The following is a 15,515-nucleotide window of genomic DNA, read 5'->3' on the forward strand; positions in this document are numbered from 1 at the left end:
CATTGAAAATCTGTAGAATGACTTGAAGACTGCAATGGTCACAATCAAATTGAACTGAAATTGAGCAATTCTGTAAAGAGTGGGCAAATATTGCAAAGTCCTAGAGGTGCAAAGTTAGTAGAGACATCCCAACAGATTAAAGCAAAAGGTTGTTTAACAAAATACTGACATAAAGGGTGATCCTTTTTCTAACTCAGTGATTCTATTTTTATTTTTTTCTTATTTTTTTTCTGACATGTTAGTTCTATCTTTCATATGGATGTTCTAAGTTGCACTGAGTAAATACCGTACAGTTGGCTAAAACTAAAGCTGTCTGCCTTCAGGTCAGGCAGCAAAGCAACAAATTATTTTAAAAGGGAGGGGGTTCTTTTCTATACCCGTTGTATGCTACAACTCATTATGTGATAGTTATTGTATGAAGGAGGCTGAAAAATAATTTTGTTTTCTTGATCGAATTGTGTTAAATGTCATCCCAGTTGTAGACTTTTTTTTTTTTTTTCCCTCTGTGTTCTGTTTTGCTTAAATTTTAGAAGCTTTTGAGCCGTTTTTTTTTTTTTTTTTTACACACTTAACTAGAGCTTAAATGAGGAGAAAATATTTCAAAAGAAACTTGTAGCTGTGTTAAATCAAGTTTCAACTATGTCCAATTTCGGCACAATTCCAATTATAAATGCAGGCTTAGGATTCCATTGGACAGTGTGAACATTTGCAAATGTGACTAAAGAAACCGTTTCTAAACACTTTTTGCATTTAAGATATGTCTGCTTGCGTTCTTCTTCTTTTCTTTTTTTTTTTTCTTTTTTAATAATTTCAAGTTCATAAATAAAAATTCTCCACAAAGTTCATACTCCTCCCCCATATTTAGTACCCTTGTGATGGATAAAAATGTAGTACTGTACTCCTTTACCTGCTCTGCACAGAATTACTATGAAAAAAACATTAAACGTAATCTACAAGTTCCAGTTTTCCTTAAGGACAAGGTAGCAGCACTGACAAAGATCTGTTATTGTATGTTACAGTATTTCATTCATTATTCGTAATTTAGAATATAACCCTAAATCAAGGATATAAATACACTACTTTAAAAAAACAAAAAATGGAATTGCATTTTCTCTTTTGTTTATTGACAGACACAACTCCTGATCTTTGGCCAGCAAGCGTGCGCAGACCTTAGCTCTGCGCTAGGTTGCCCGCCACATAGCCCCACTGGAGGGGAGCTGGCCTGTGAATTAAATGCCTCGCAAGGTCGCATATGACCGGTACTCACCCTGTGCCTCCTGGCCGACAGCCCCCCATTTCAATGGCGAATGGGTTCTGTCTGGAGCGGTGGCCACCTGGTTCTCAGAATTGAGTAGCTGTCCCCCCATTCCCCCCCCCTGGAGAGTTTTGGGGTGGACGTGGGCTCCTACTCGGGACGGTTGGACCTCTGCGTTCCCCTCCTTCCCTTCAGGCACCCCCCTTTTCATCTTTCCCCATCCTACCCCTCCCTTATGCTGGGGCTGTGAGGTGGGTGAGGTCAACTTCCCTGGTACCTGGTGGGGGCTCCTGCCAGGGGCCACCATCCTGCCTGGGTCTGTCCTTGAGGCCTAGGGATTACTCCTGGGAGCCTTGTGGAGCCGCTATTTTGCTGTAGCCTGTGTATTCATATGCATGGCAGCCATGTTTATGTAGTCCATTGGCCATTTTGCAGTGGTTTGCTATTAAAAATAGTGGCTGCCATGACAGTGGAACCCTGACGGCGGCGATTTTAGCAGTGAGAGCCCCTCAACCCCTTGTGCTGACTCCTGGACCTTTTCACTTCCTGATCGCCGCACGTGGAGTGCAGACTATCCTGGTGGCTGCAGGTGCCGGTTTCTGCTGAGTGGGGAGTCTGGTGGGGTTCTCTCCCTCTCTGCTGAGGATCGCTTAGTGCTTGTTCCTGGCGACTGGGTGGTGCTGCCGCCAGTGCGGTGGGGGTTGACCCTTTGCAGTATTTTACACTTTGTGGGGTCCCCCTGGTGACTCATGGAATCTTTGGAGCACATCTTCCCACCGGACTCCCCTCTCTGAGGCTTTAGGGCCCTCTGGGTCACAACTATCCATCAATGCACTGACAGTGGTCCTGGAGTCCTTTTTTGTCCTGGTTGGAGGTGGTTTTTGGGCGATGGGCTAGCAAATGTGGGTCTGGGACCGCGTGCCTGGAGTCATCAGATAGTGGACAAAAAGGCGCTGGTGGAAGCACTGATTGTATCTGTGCGTGAGACCTTGAAGATGGAAGATGCAGCTGCGACGGAGGCGGAGGTTCCCTTTGGCACTCACAAGCCACCCAGAGCGACAAAGGTGTTTCCCCGCCTATTTTGACAGAATTGTCGCTAAAGAGTGGGGATGACCAAAGCGTCCCCTTGGGGTCCCTAAGCGATTTACTAGGCGTTACCCCTTTATGAGGAGTTCCTTTATTATGAAGTGGACTGTTCCACCTGTGGTGGACCCTCTGGTTTCCAGATTGAATAAGGCAATCATGATTCTGGTTGAAGAGTCCCTTTTAAGGATCTGGCTGACAGGATTTCAGCATTGAGACGGGTATTCACTTTGTATTCATTTGCCCTGGTGTCGCAAACTCTGACTGAGTGTGCTAAGCTTTTAAACCGTGACCTAGAGGAGTAGCAGCCCCCTTCCTCTACTGAGCTGGCGGCCCAGCAGGACCACTATCTGTGATGCCTCTTTGGATGTGGCTCCTCTAGTGGCTAGGCTCTCTGTTTTGGCAGTGGTCCTTTGGCGTGTCTTTTGGCTTAAATGCTGGTCTGTGGACCAGACTTCTTTAAAAGACCTTGACTGTTCTTCCCTTTCAATGGGATCGCCTGTTTGGAGCTACCCTGGATAACATCATTAAAGGTCACACAGGGGGAAAGAGTACTTTTCTTCCGCAGGCTACTAAGGGCAAGGAACCTCATCGTAGATGTGGGCCCCCCTTCTCTGCTCATAAGAAGTTTTTTCATCCCTCAGGGTCGACTGACAAGGGCTCAAAGCCTTTCAGGGCCTCCTCTGGAGGATCCAAACGAACCTGGTCTGGCAAGCGGAGAGCAGGCCTCTTCAGACCCATGGACAAGGCTCCTTCAGCATGAATGTGTGTCCTCACCCGTATTTGGGGTGGGGGGGATGTCTTCCCTGGTTTCCGGACCCGTGGACTTCCCTGGTACAGGACAAGTGGGTCCACTAAGTCATTCAGTCTGGCTCTTGTCCCCCGGCAAGGTTCTTTCCTTTCAACTGTCCCAGGATTGCTTACAGGATCTGTTCGGGGTACTGCAAGACCTGTTACTTCAAGGGGTGATTGTCCCAGTTCTGACCTCTGAACCTTTTTTTTGTGTGTTTTTTTTTTTTTTTTTTTTTTTTACTCGCCAGTTTCCAGGAAGGAAGGTGGGGTGCGTCCAATCCTGAACCTTACGGCACTGAACTGCTTTGTGCGGGTACAAAAGTTCACGATGAAGTCCATTCACATGGTGGTGGCATCCCTTCATCAGGGGGATTTTCTTGCCTTTTTCTATCGACCTCATCAAGGATGCTTACTTTCACTTTCAAATATGTGGTGGTCACCAGCGCTTCTCCACTTTGCTGTGGAAGAGGAGCATTATCAGTTTGTGGCGTTGCCCTTTGGTCTCACCTCTGCTCCTCGAGTCTTCACAAAAGTGTTAACCCTGGTTCTAGCATTGTTAGACCAACGGGGGATCGCGGTACTGGGCTACTTGGACGATCTCCTCCTGTTAGCAGAGTCTCCTACTGCTCTGGTGGAAAACCTGGAAATCGCCATACGGGCTCTCAAGGAGTTAAGTTGGATTCTGAATTTTCAGAAGTCTGTTCTGATCCCGTCCACAAAGCTGGACTATCTGGGTCTGACTCTGGTCTTGGTTTTAGCCAGAGTGCTCCTTCCTCTGGGCAAACTCCAGAAACTGTAGGCAGCAATTCATCTTCTGCTGTCCAGAAGATTGTCATCCCTCCGGACTTGCATGCGGGTGCTGGGCCTGATGGTGTCTACCTTCAAGACGGTTCCATTTGCACAGTTCCATATGAGGTCCCTGCAAAGGGAGATTCTGGCCAAATAGGACAATATTCCACACTCTCTAGACAACCTGATCCGGCTCAGCTGGGGAACGAAGGAGTCCCTGATATGGTGGGTTCATTCTCTGGCGCTTTGATCACCACGGATGCCAGCCTGTCCGGCTTGGGAGGTTTCCTAGGCAAAATTTCTGCTCAGGGGATCTGGACACTGGAAGAGTCCAGACTACTGATCAATGTCTTGGAACTCCGAGCAATCAGACTGTGCCTGGACCATTGGACAGGTCGTCTTCAGGGATGTCCAGTGCGCATTCAATCAGACAATGCCACGGCCGTGGCGTATGTCAGTAACCAAGGGGAACAAAGTATCCTGGCGGCTCATGAGGTAGCAGGCTTTCTAAGGTGGGCAGAACAGTTTGTTCCAGCCCTCTCCGCTGTATAGGTTCCCAGGGTGGAAAACTGGCAGGCGCTTTACCTTAGTCGGCAAGCGTTGGACCAAGGGGAGTGGTCCCGTCATCCAGAGGTGTTTCATCAGCTGTGTCTCCAGTGGGTCATCCCAGAGGTGGATCTGTTGGCGTCTCGGCTGAACAGAAAGGTGCAGAGGTTTGTGGCTTGGTCACTGGACCCTCTGACAGACGCACTGGTGGCCCCGTGGGGGCAGTATCTTTTGATTTACGCCTTCCTTCCTCTCAAGCTTCTGCCAAGATTTTATACGCAGGATGGAGGCAGAAGGGATTCCGGTCAGCTTAGTGGCTCTGGACTGGACTCGCCGGGCTTGGTATGCCGATCTGGTGCGGCTAGTCGCCGAGGTTCCTTGGAAGATTCCTCTCTGGGATCTGATGTCCCAAGGACCAATCTTCCATTCTGTTTTACAGTCGCTGGCTTTGACGGCTTGGCTGTTGAACGCCAGGTGCTGATGGATAGAGGTTTATCTGAGTCAGTGATTCCAATGCTGTTAAAGGCTAGGAAATCTACTTCTAGAAAGATCTACCATCGTACGTGGAAGACATGCATTGCTTGGTGTGAGTCTGTGTCACGATCCGGGGTCAGGCTCAAAGACCAGTATCTAAAGCAGCGTAAGCTCCCACAGGAACCAGCAGGATAGGAACATAGGCAGGTCACCCAGGCAGATGACGCAGGCTCATCTGAGGTGCGGAATCTAAGTACTAACTGGTCTTCATCAGGGCTCCTGATGGTGGAGATGGATTTTGCTGCATGTTAGCACCAGGTCTCTGTCCTCAGGATTGCCCCTCCAGGAGGTGAGCAAGCCAGAGTCCAGTAGCAGATAGGGATTAAGCTGAAGTGTAGTCAAGGAGTAGCCAAAGATCGGTAACGAGTAGTTGAAGGTTGGGATTAAGCAGAAGAGTAGTCAAGGAACAAGCCAAGTCTCTAACGGATGACAGCGTAGATACGGACGGCAGAAGAAAAGACAAGCGAGATATTGGCTTGTGAAGGCACAATATTCTGGCGACCAGGAAGTGCAAAGACCTGGCTTAAATCAGGAAGTTCATGGGAGGCGCAAAGGGTTTAAGGTTCATGGCAATTAGGATTCAAAGCAGGATCATTCAAGGATTTATCCAGGGAGCTGTTCAGCATTCCAGGTAGCTCAGCGAGTAGAGCCATTTCCAGACACCGTGGAGGTCCCAGGTTCAAGTCCGGGTCCTGACACTTTGGGTTCATCCTCACTCTTTCATGGTGGCTCAGATGTTGACCTTCTTTCAACGGGGGTTGAACAGAAATGGACCAGGTGTCTGCTTTGGCTGTCTTCTTCCAACAACCCTTGGCCACACACTCCCTGGTGCGTACCTTTCTTCAGGGTGTCAGACATTTTGGTTCCTCCAGTTTGGTCTCCGTTGTTGCCTTGGGACCTCAATTTAGTGCTTTCAGTCCCCCAGAAGCCTCCATTTGAGAATCTTTGGGACATTCCCTTGCTTACACTGTCTCAGACGTTGGCCTTTTTGGTGGCTTTCACATCTGCGCACAGGGTGTCGGAACTGGTGGTGTTATCCTGTCGTTCACCTTACTTGGTGATTCACAGAAATGAGTGGTCCTTTGCCCCTGTCTCTCATTCCTCCCAAAAGATGTCTCTGATTTTCTTTTGAATGAAGACATTGTGTTGCCTCCCTGTGTCCCAGGCTGAAACATCCACAGGAAATTGCCTTGTATGCCTTGGATGTGGTCCGGCAATTAGGGTGTACCTGGCAGCTACGGAGTCTTTTAGGAAGTCAGACTCTTTATTTGTGCTCATGGATGAGCCTCAGAAAGGGTTGTCTGCTTCCTCTGTGATCATTTCCAGATGGATCAGACAAACGGTGATTAAGGCCTATTCCATCAAGGGTCAGGTTCCTCCTTTCCCTGTGAAGGTGCACTCTTTTTGGACACTCAGTGCATCCTGGGTCTGCCCTCATCAGGTGTCAGTGACGCAGGTTTGCAAGGCAGTCATCTGGACGTCGGTGCGCGCTTTCACAAAGTTCTATAAAGTGGGTGTGTTGGCATCTGCAGATGCTTTTTTTGGCTGCATGGTTTTTAAGGCTGGTGTTTAGAGGACTTGATCTCCTTTGAGGGTGTATTGTTTTTTTTTCAGGTGGGCTCCAGTTTTTGGTTGAGCTCCTGTCCCCTGATTGGCTACTGTTTAGCCTGGGGAATTTTTTGCTGTTTCCACCCCTCATGTTTAACACTTGTTTTTGGACGTCCCAATGGTTATGAAGATCAGGAGCTGTGTCCGCCAATGAACGAAAGCGAAAATGGGATTTTTGACTTAACGTAAAATCTATTTCTCTGATGTTCATTGATGAACCATCCCCTCTTTGGAGTTGTAATTCTTCTGACACTGCTTGTAACAACTGAGTACCTATAGCAGGGAGCGGAAGTATACCCCCTGGGACTGCCCATAGGCATAGCCAGATTTTTTTTCTGCCTAGTGTCCTGCTCCTATAGGGGGCAGTATAACACAATGGTTATGAAGATCAGGAGCTGTGTCTGTCAATGAACATCAGAGAAATGGATTTTACAGAGTCAAAAATCCCATTTTTTTTTTTTGCACCATTTTAGCATATTTGAAAGCTGACCTTACACAGCTACAGTACAACCTAGGGCCTATTTACACTAGTTTTTGCCAGATGTCTCAAGATTAGTGTATCGTTCATAATACACCTTCATGTGTTTTGGTGCATTTTCATTGTTTTTTAAGTAAACTGCATCTGGCAAGAATGGGACAACCATGAATATTCTTCTAAAGTGTATGTAAACCTTAATTTCTCTTCCTTCCCAATATACCATTGAAAGGGTTTTGCTTTAGTTATTCCACAAGTACAAAATAAATTAACCACTTGCCGACCGCCGCACGACTATCTACGTCGGCGGTCAGCCCCTCACAGGCAAACTAACATAGGGCTACGTTGCTTGCTTGTGAGGGTCTAGGGAGCGAGCGCGCGCCCCCGCGTGGTCACGGACCCCCCCCCCCCCCCGCGCTTGTGACCAGCGGACCCGATGTCCGCCGGCCACTCGGCGATCGGCGGGGGAGAGGGAGAATGTCAGGCAGCTTGTGTAAACAAGCTGCCTGTCATTCTCCTCGCTGCAAAGACACTGATCACATGGATCTACTATGTAGATCCATTGATCAGTGTCCTTACAGCTGAAGCCACAGCCAATCACAGTAGAAAGCACGCCCCTAGGGACACACACAGCCCCTCCCTCCCAAATAAAGTTAACCCCTTCACTACCAGTGTATTTTTACAGTAACAGTGCATATATATAGCACTGATTACTGTAGAAATGTCACTGGTAACCCCAAAAGTGTCAAATATGTCAGTCAAGGGTCCGATCTGTCCGCTGCAATGTCGCAGTACCGCAAAAAAAATCGCAGATCGCCGCCATTACGCGTTAAAAAAACAACAAAAATGACAAGAATCTTTCCCTTTGTTAGTAAACGCGATAACTTTTGCGCAATTAAAAAAGAATAGCGCGCAAATGCAAAAGAAATTACTACCAAATCTGAAGAGAGTCCATAAATAAAAATGGGGGTTTGGTCCCACCATATGGCCATATCGTGCTCAAGCCCACTACTGCGTCAAAGTACCCCATTATCAGTGGGTCCTACACTATCCATGAAAAAGAGATGAATCCAGCCCTTCTAACCCTTGGAGATAACACTCCTTGCTGGGGAAGATGTGCAAATGCACTACAGGGGACTCCTCCCATATCCACTCGATGGTGGACACTGATTGAGTACAGGTGTGTGTGGGGGGTGGGGAGGGCTGCTCAACCTCGATAGTCTGGTCAGACCGAATACATAATAAACAGGCAAAAAATTTGGGGGAGCATACCCATGTATTTCCAAAGCTGCTGCAGCTATGAACCAAAAGACATGTATATTAAAAAAGAATAGCGCGCAAATGCAAAAGAAATTACTACCAAATCTGAAGAGAGTCCATAAATAAAAATGGGGGTTTGGTCCCACCATATGGCCATATCATAACTTTTGCGCAAACCAATCAAAATACGCTTTTTGCGGATTTTTTTTGTTTTTTTTTTTTTTTTTTTTTTTTTTTTTTTTTTTTTTTTTTTTTTACCAAACATAGGTAGCATAAAACAAATTGGCCGAAAATGTTAAAAAATTTTGATTTTTACATTTTTTTTGGGGGGGAATTTCATATAAAAAAATGTGAAAAATATTGTTATTTTTGCAAAATTGACGCTCTTTTTTTGTTTATAGCGCGTGATCAAAAAATCGCACAGGTGATCAAATACCACCAAAAGAAAGCTCTGTTTGTGGGAAAAAAAGGACGCCAAATTCGTTTAGGTACAGCGTCGCACGACCGCGCAATTGTCCGTTAAAGTCACGCAGTGCCGAATCGCAAAATACCCCCTGGTCGGAATGGGGGTAAAATCTTCCGGGGCTTAAGTGGTTAAGTACTGTACATAATTTCTGAACTGTAAAGACACCAAACACGGGAGAATCCATTTTTGTATGGCGAACAGTTATTTATTTTTTTTTTTTTTTTGGAACCGTGTTTCGTGACAAAACTAGGGAGGAATGGTGTGACTGCGCAAACTGCTATATTCTCAGACCGTTTTTGTTGTCCATTGGGGTTTTGATTTTTACAGGCAAGTTAAAATTCAAAAAGATTTTGAAAATTGGTTTAATTTATATTTATCTTGGGACATTCTGGTAACATATCTTTTAAAAATGGGAGTTGCATAATTTTAGGTTACATAAACAGTCATAAGTGACCTATATATATTTTTTTTTTCCAGCGTTCAAGTAGTGTTTTACACTGCGTCCAGTTTTACCCAGATGAAAATTTTAAATATATTGTAAGTATTAATGTTTTCAAGGAATTTATCCTATTTTTCACTGTAGGTATATATCTTTTAATTTGCTTAACCTGCTAGTATTACCTCGAAATTTGGAGAACTTTTGTTAATACAGCTTTCGCTTCATATGTTAGCGTATTATATTTAAAAAAAAAAGATAAATTCAATTTCTTGGTGTATTTAAAGCAGAACTACACAGCATTTGAGCACCACAAACCTGCATTCTGAAATTTACTCAATCTTGCAGGAAATGAGCTATGTGGTGTGATGTTAACAAGCAAGAAAAAAGAATCACATGATGTGCCAGTTAGTTGAGCTATTGGACCCGGACTACCATGTCATCACACATTTTAGGCAGATGCATCGCTGAAATTCTGTGGTTTTAGCACAATAACAGGAAAAAATCTTTGCTTCCATTAAAACCCCCTTTTATAACTTGCTAAAGTTTCTCATGTTCGGTTTTTCTAGTTTTCCAATAGTCTATTGCTTCAATATTGGCTTTGAACACCCTGGCAATATGTTATTTTATATTGTATTATTGCTATTTCAAGATCATAGCTTTTCACTTTCAATGGTTTTTATGTATTTAAAGAGATTTTTCTGAATTACAAAGAGTTAGGTCTTGATCATTATAACTGTTAAGTTTAAGTAAAAATGTTTACATAAGATGTAGATATTCATAAAGTACTACATCATCATCATCATAAACAAATTTATGTTAATGATTGTTGATCTAGAGAGCATAGCCTTTCAAAAGAAATTCTATTCCCTGATGATATCTCTGAACCACAAAATAACACCTCTGCACAGTATAGCTAGTTAGAAAAAAATAAAGCAAGTTGTTACAGGGTACAGAAAGCAAAATGAATCTGCCGATGCACAGTGGTCATTCATCACCAAATACTACTTTTTAGCATTCTTGCATGCAAAGCATATGGCAACTTGGAGCTTCTGGGTTTGGGAAATGCTAGTTCCTTCCCTTCTGCCTGGCATGATGCAGTGCTGGTGAATGTTTTTCAGTGATATCACATGAGCTGATGAGTGAGGGGATGTGCCTAGCCATGTAAAAATATATAAGCTTTCTGACAGTTACGGTTTTGACGGGGAGGGTGCTTGTTGGGTCACGGCATGGTCCCTTTTACTTTCTATAACCCCACAACAGGTATATTGTGTGTTGTTAAAAAAAAAAAAATAATAATAATAATAATATATATATATATATATATATATATATATATATATATATATATTTTTTTTGCTAGACTGTACTGTATGTATTTCTATTGGTAGGTTAGTAACAGCAGTTACATTAAAAGTGGTTGTAAAGCATTTTTTTTCAAACCTGTTATGATTACCTGCTGTGTTCAATACTATTGAACTGAGTGGCCCCAGACCTCCTCTTCTCGGATCCCCTGCTGGCATTTTTGGCTCCTCTTTTCTGTGCGCCACCATAGGAAACCCCAGCCATGCAGGCTTGCAGCCAAGCAGTATGCGTCCATAGACCCACATAGCATAGCTTGGCCCCGCTACTACCTCAAAAAATTTGATTGACAGCAGTAGGAGCTAATGGCTTTCCCTGCTGTCTTTGCCTGTGAGAGCAGGGAGATTAAACCAGCGCTGCTGCAGTTGGCCAAAGCGCTGGATTGGTGCAGGACTCGGGAAAGCATTTGGTGAGTTGAGGGGGCATTACATCTACTGGGACATTTTTACCTTAATGCAGGGAATATATTCAGGTATAAAACCTGTTGCGTTTACAACCAAGTTAATAGCATCTTAAATCAATGGTCTTTGTTTAAATGGTCTCTTTATAAACAAAGGCAAAATATCTGTTCCTAAATAATGTTAAATACATGTAGTAAGAAAAAATATGTTTAGTTCTTGGATGCACAGTGCTCAGTATAAATGAGTACACCCCAACAGAATTGACAGAATCAACATTTTCCATGGGACACTATACTACAAAATACTTCCACAAATGTGAGCCATTGATTGCAACAAAGATTTGTTCATTTGCACACAAGGTATGTTTCCTACAAAATGAATTCAAGACCATGAAAATGAATACACCCCAATGAAAGTCTTAGGAGCAAAGCTAATACAATGAGTCTAATTATTCATTAACCACTTAAGCCCCGGAAGATTTTACCCCCTTCCTGACCAGGGGGTATTTTGCGATTCGGCACTGCGTGACTTTAACGGACAATTGCGCGGTCGTGCGACGCTGTACCTAAACGAATTTGGCGTCCTTTTTTTCCCACAAACAGAGCTTTCTTTTGGCGGTATTTGATCACCTGTGCGATTTTTTTTTTTTTTTTTTTATCACGCGCTATAAACAAAAAAAGAGCGTAAATTTTGCAAAAATAGCAATATTTTTCCCTTTTTTTTATATGAAATTCCCCCCAAAAAAATGTAAAAATCAAAATTTTTTTTAACATTTTCGGCCAATTTGTTTTATGCTACCTATGTTTGGTAAAAAAAATTGCAAAAAGCGTATTTTGATTGGTTTGCGCAAAAGTTATTGCGTTTACTAACTAAGGGAAAGATTTTTGTCATTTTTGTTGTTTTTTTTTTAACGCGTAATGGCGGCGATCTGCAATTTTTTTTTTTTTGCGACATTGCGGCGGACAGATCGGACCCTTGACTGACATTTTTGACACTTTTGGGGTTACCAGTGACATTTCTACAGTAATCAGTGCTATATATATGCACTGTTACTGTAAAAATACACTGGTAGTGAAGGGGTTAACTTTATTTGAGAGGGAGGGGCTGTGTGTGTCCCTAGGGGCGTGATTCTAACTGTGATTGGCTGTGGCTTCAGCTGTATGCAGAGTGATCAACGGATCTACATAGTAGATCCATATGATCATCTCTCATACAGAGGGGAGAATGACAGGCAGCTTGTTTACACAAGCTGCCTGACTTTCTCCCTCTCCCCCGCCGATCGCAGAGTGGCCGGCGGACATCGGGTCCGCCGGTCACACGCGCGGGGGGGTCCCTAGACCCTCACAAGCTAGTGACGTAGCCCTACGTCACTTTGCCTGTGAGGGGCTGACCGCCGCCGTAGATAGTCGTGCGGCGGTCGGCAAGTGGTTAAACAGGTGTCCAGCAGCAGACAGAATATAGAAGGGCATTACTTGCAAAGATCATTTCTGTACTCAAAGGTGAAGGCTACAAGAAGATCAGCAGAGCTTTACTTAGTCAGAATACTGTAGCAAAAGTGATACAAAAATTTCACAAAGATAGAACTGCAAACATCTCAGAGAAGCCAGGCCGTCCACGGAAGGTAACACCTCGACAGGAGTGCCTTCTGATAAGGGTTGAAGAAAATTGCCATGCAAGTTCACTGAAGTTAGCTAAAGAAGTAGAAAGCTGGGGTGATTGTTTCCTGTGACACAATACAACGTACACTTCAGTTGATGCTACCATCACTCTGTGCCCTTGGTCATCGTGCACTTTTCCAACCCGACAATGATCCAAAACACACCTCTAAGCCCGTTGTTGCATTTCTGAAGAAAACTAGGTGAAAGTGATTCAGTGGCCAAGATCTGAACCCAATTGACAACCTATGGGTAATTCTGAAGAGACAAGTTGAGCATTGCTCTCCATCCAACATCCAGGCTCTAAAAGAGGTCGTTCTTGAAGAATGGAAAAAGATAGATGTTGCAATATGTCCCCAACTTGTTCGTTCCATGCCTAGAAGACTTGGTGCTGTTCCTACAAATCATGGATGTCATACAAAATACTGTATGCAGTAGTTGTGTTTTTTTTTTTTTTTTTTTTGTGGGGTGTATTCATTTTTGCATCAACTAATTTGCATAAAATTTAATATTTTGTAATTTAAGTTATATTATCAACCTTACTTTTATGTAATTGAGCTAAATAAATGTTCTATAAAACTCCGTTTTGTCAAGATTTTGGAAATTGTTCTTGTGTTTGAGATATTGATTAAGTGCCAGTACACACTATAGCGATGTCAGTCATTGCATGTGATCTGCACTGCTCTGCAAATCACATGCGATGTCTGTGGGATGCAAATTCAACCATACAGATTGTATGACTGAATTTGCATCGCATTCGGACCAAAGTCGTGCAGGACCCTATTTTTGGTTCGCACCAGAATCTGATTGCATGGGTGCTCACACCTATGCGATCCAATTGCTGTCTGAATTGACTGTTCACACTACGATATGTGAACTAATCTGGGGGTGTCATTAACTTTGTATTGACAATCCCAGCAGTTTGCATATGGCATTGTGAACTGCCTATGAGTCGGATGTGATGCGGGAACCCGCAGTGGATTTGCAGGGTTTTTGCATCGCGCCAGTGTGAACCGACACTGACTCACGGTTCACACTTGTGCGATGCGGGAAGGCTGCGAATTCGCACCTCTGGCAGTTCACACTGCCATATGCGATACGCAGGGGGTGTCAATTAAATGTTAACGACACCCCCAGTTTGATCGCATATCGCAGTGCGATCTGACAGTTTGAAAAAAAGGGTCCTGTGCGTCTTTGGTGCGGATACAGTGCGAATTCAGCCATATAAAGTGTATGGCTGAATTTGCATCCGCACAGGAGATCGCATGTAATGAAGGAGCAGTGCGCTCCAAATTACATGCGATCTTGCAAGCCGCACATATGTGAACCGGCACTTAAATCTTACTTTTCAAAAGGGGTGATGTTCATTTATGCAGAGCACTGTGTATAAGCTGCTAAAGTGGGAAATCTCACAGTAATGGTTGGAGGGCCCAGTTTTCACTATGCATAAGGGCCTGTGTCAAAGGGCGTTTGTTTGCATTACACAGATTTTCATTCTCGTACAAGTCTATGGAAATTTAAAACCTAATAAAAACTGCCAAAATGCAGTTGCAAACAATTCTGAATGATCTCCGCAGCATTTTAAAATGATGCGATCAATGCAAGCCCAATATCTTTTTTAATATAGGTCTTTACCCTTGGTGTAAATTTCCATTCTGGTACTTCCAGCCATTGGGTACATTTGGAATGTCTCATCTTAATTTGTTGTGAAAGCAAGTAGCATGTGGGGACAATTTTGCCATCCATTGTAACAATCCATTAAAGCTATGTCATTTAATTGAGCTGGAAAACTTACAGCTTTTTTATTTTTTTTTTCTGAAGCTAGAAGTTGCTCTTGAAATCTGTCTTGCTGATGAAGGAGTAAGGCAAGTAGCAGTTTTGTTATCTGTGTGTCTTCTTTGTAGTCCAGTGACTGTTTACAGTGAAATGACTGGTGGAAACAGCATACCATCTACTTTTAGGGCCCTTTCACCATCTACTTTTAGGGCCCTTTCACACAGGGTGGATTCTGTGTTGATTCCGTTCCAAAGAGCAGAGAATTGGCTCACAGATTCCCTGCTGAGCAGAACAGTCAGATGACATCACTTTTATGTAGAGTGAACATAGGCAGAGCCTGCTCTGATCTATGGGCAGCCAGGAGTTAATGAACTCGGCTGTCTATCTTACTCCTGACTATCTTCCCACTTTTTTTTTTCTTTTTCTAATATCATTGAAGACTGGATTGGACCCTAAGGTAGGTAGGTATAAACAAACACAAGTCCTCTTCTTAGAGTTTCATGGATTATCCAATGGGGTATGCCTGAAAAATTGCCAGGCAGACTTGATCGTATGGCCCGTGTGAAAGGGGCCTTAAGCTACAGTCACACCTCTGCATTTTTTTGTGCAGTGCGTTTTAAGGCGCATTTCTCATGTGCTACATAAGGGCAACAAGATAAACCCAAGGGTTTTTTATATATATATATATATATATATATATATATATATATATATATATATATATATATATATATATATATATATATATATATATATATATATATATATATATATATATATATATATATAATAGTAAGGGATTAGCTCGGTGGTAGGCGTGGATGACCCCTTTGGGGGTGCGTTTTCACAGAGAGATAGCCGAGCAGAGGTTGAAAACAATAGTTTGGTTTATTAGGTCAATTTTCTTCATACCAGTGCATGCAGCAAAAACATCAAAATAAAATAAAAGACAAAATAAATCCTTGCCTCTGTGGGCGGCTACCTTCTCACGCTGGAACCTACCTAAGAAGTCTTCCCAACCTACTGTTGGGCCGACACTGCTGATCCTACAGCAGACACTCAAATGTCCATTTGTTT

The 15,515-nt window shown here is 43.5% G+C and overlaps 1 protein-coding gene across 1 annotated transcript in view; it reads left to right on the forward strand.

The window, feature by feature from the left end:
* GSAP (gamma-secretase activating protein) overlaps nucleotides 1-15,515 on the forward strand; it is a 214,831-nt gene that overhangs the window by 97,613 nt on the left and 101,703 nt on the right. Inside the window, exons 10-11 of the mRNA XM_082255164.1 lie at nucleotides 9,286-9,345; nucleotides 14,484-14,527. Coding sequence (XP_082111290.1) covers nucleotides 9,286-9,345; nucleotides 14,484-14,527 — 104 coding nt within the window. The remainder of the gene's footprint in view (nucleotides 1-9,285; nucleotides 9,346-14,483; nucleotides 14,528-15,515) is intronic.

Source organism: Pelophylax lessonae (assembly GCF_965119305.1).
Source record: "Pelophylax lessonae genome assembly, chromosome: 4".
NCBI classification, from domain to species: domain Eukaryota; kingdom Metazoa; phylum Chordata; class Amphibia; order Anura; family Ranidae; genus Pelophylax; species Pelophylax lessonae.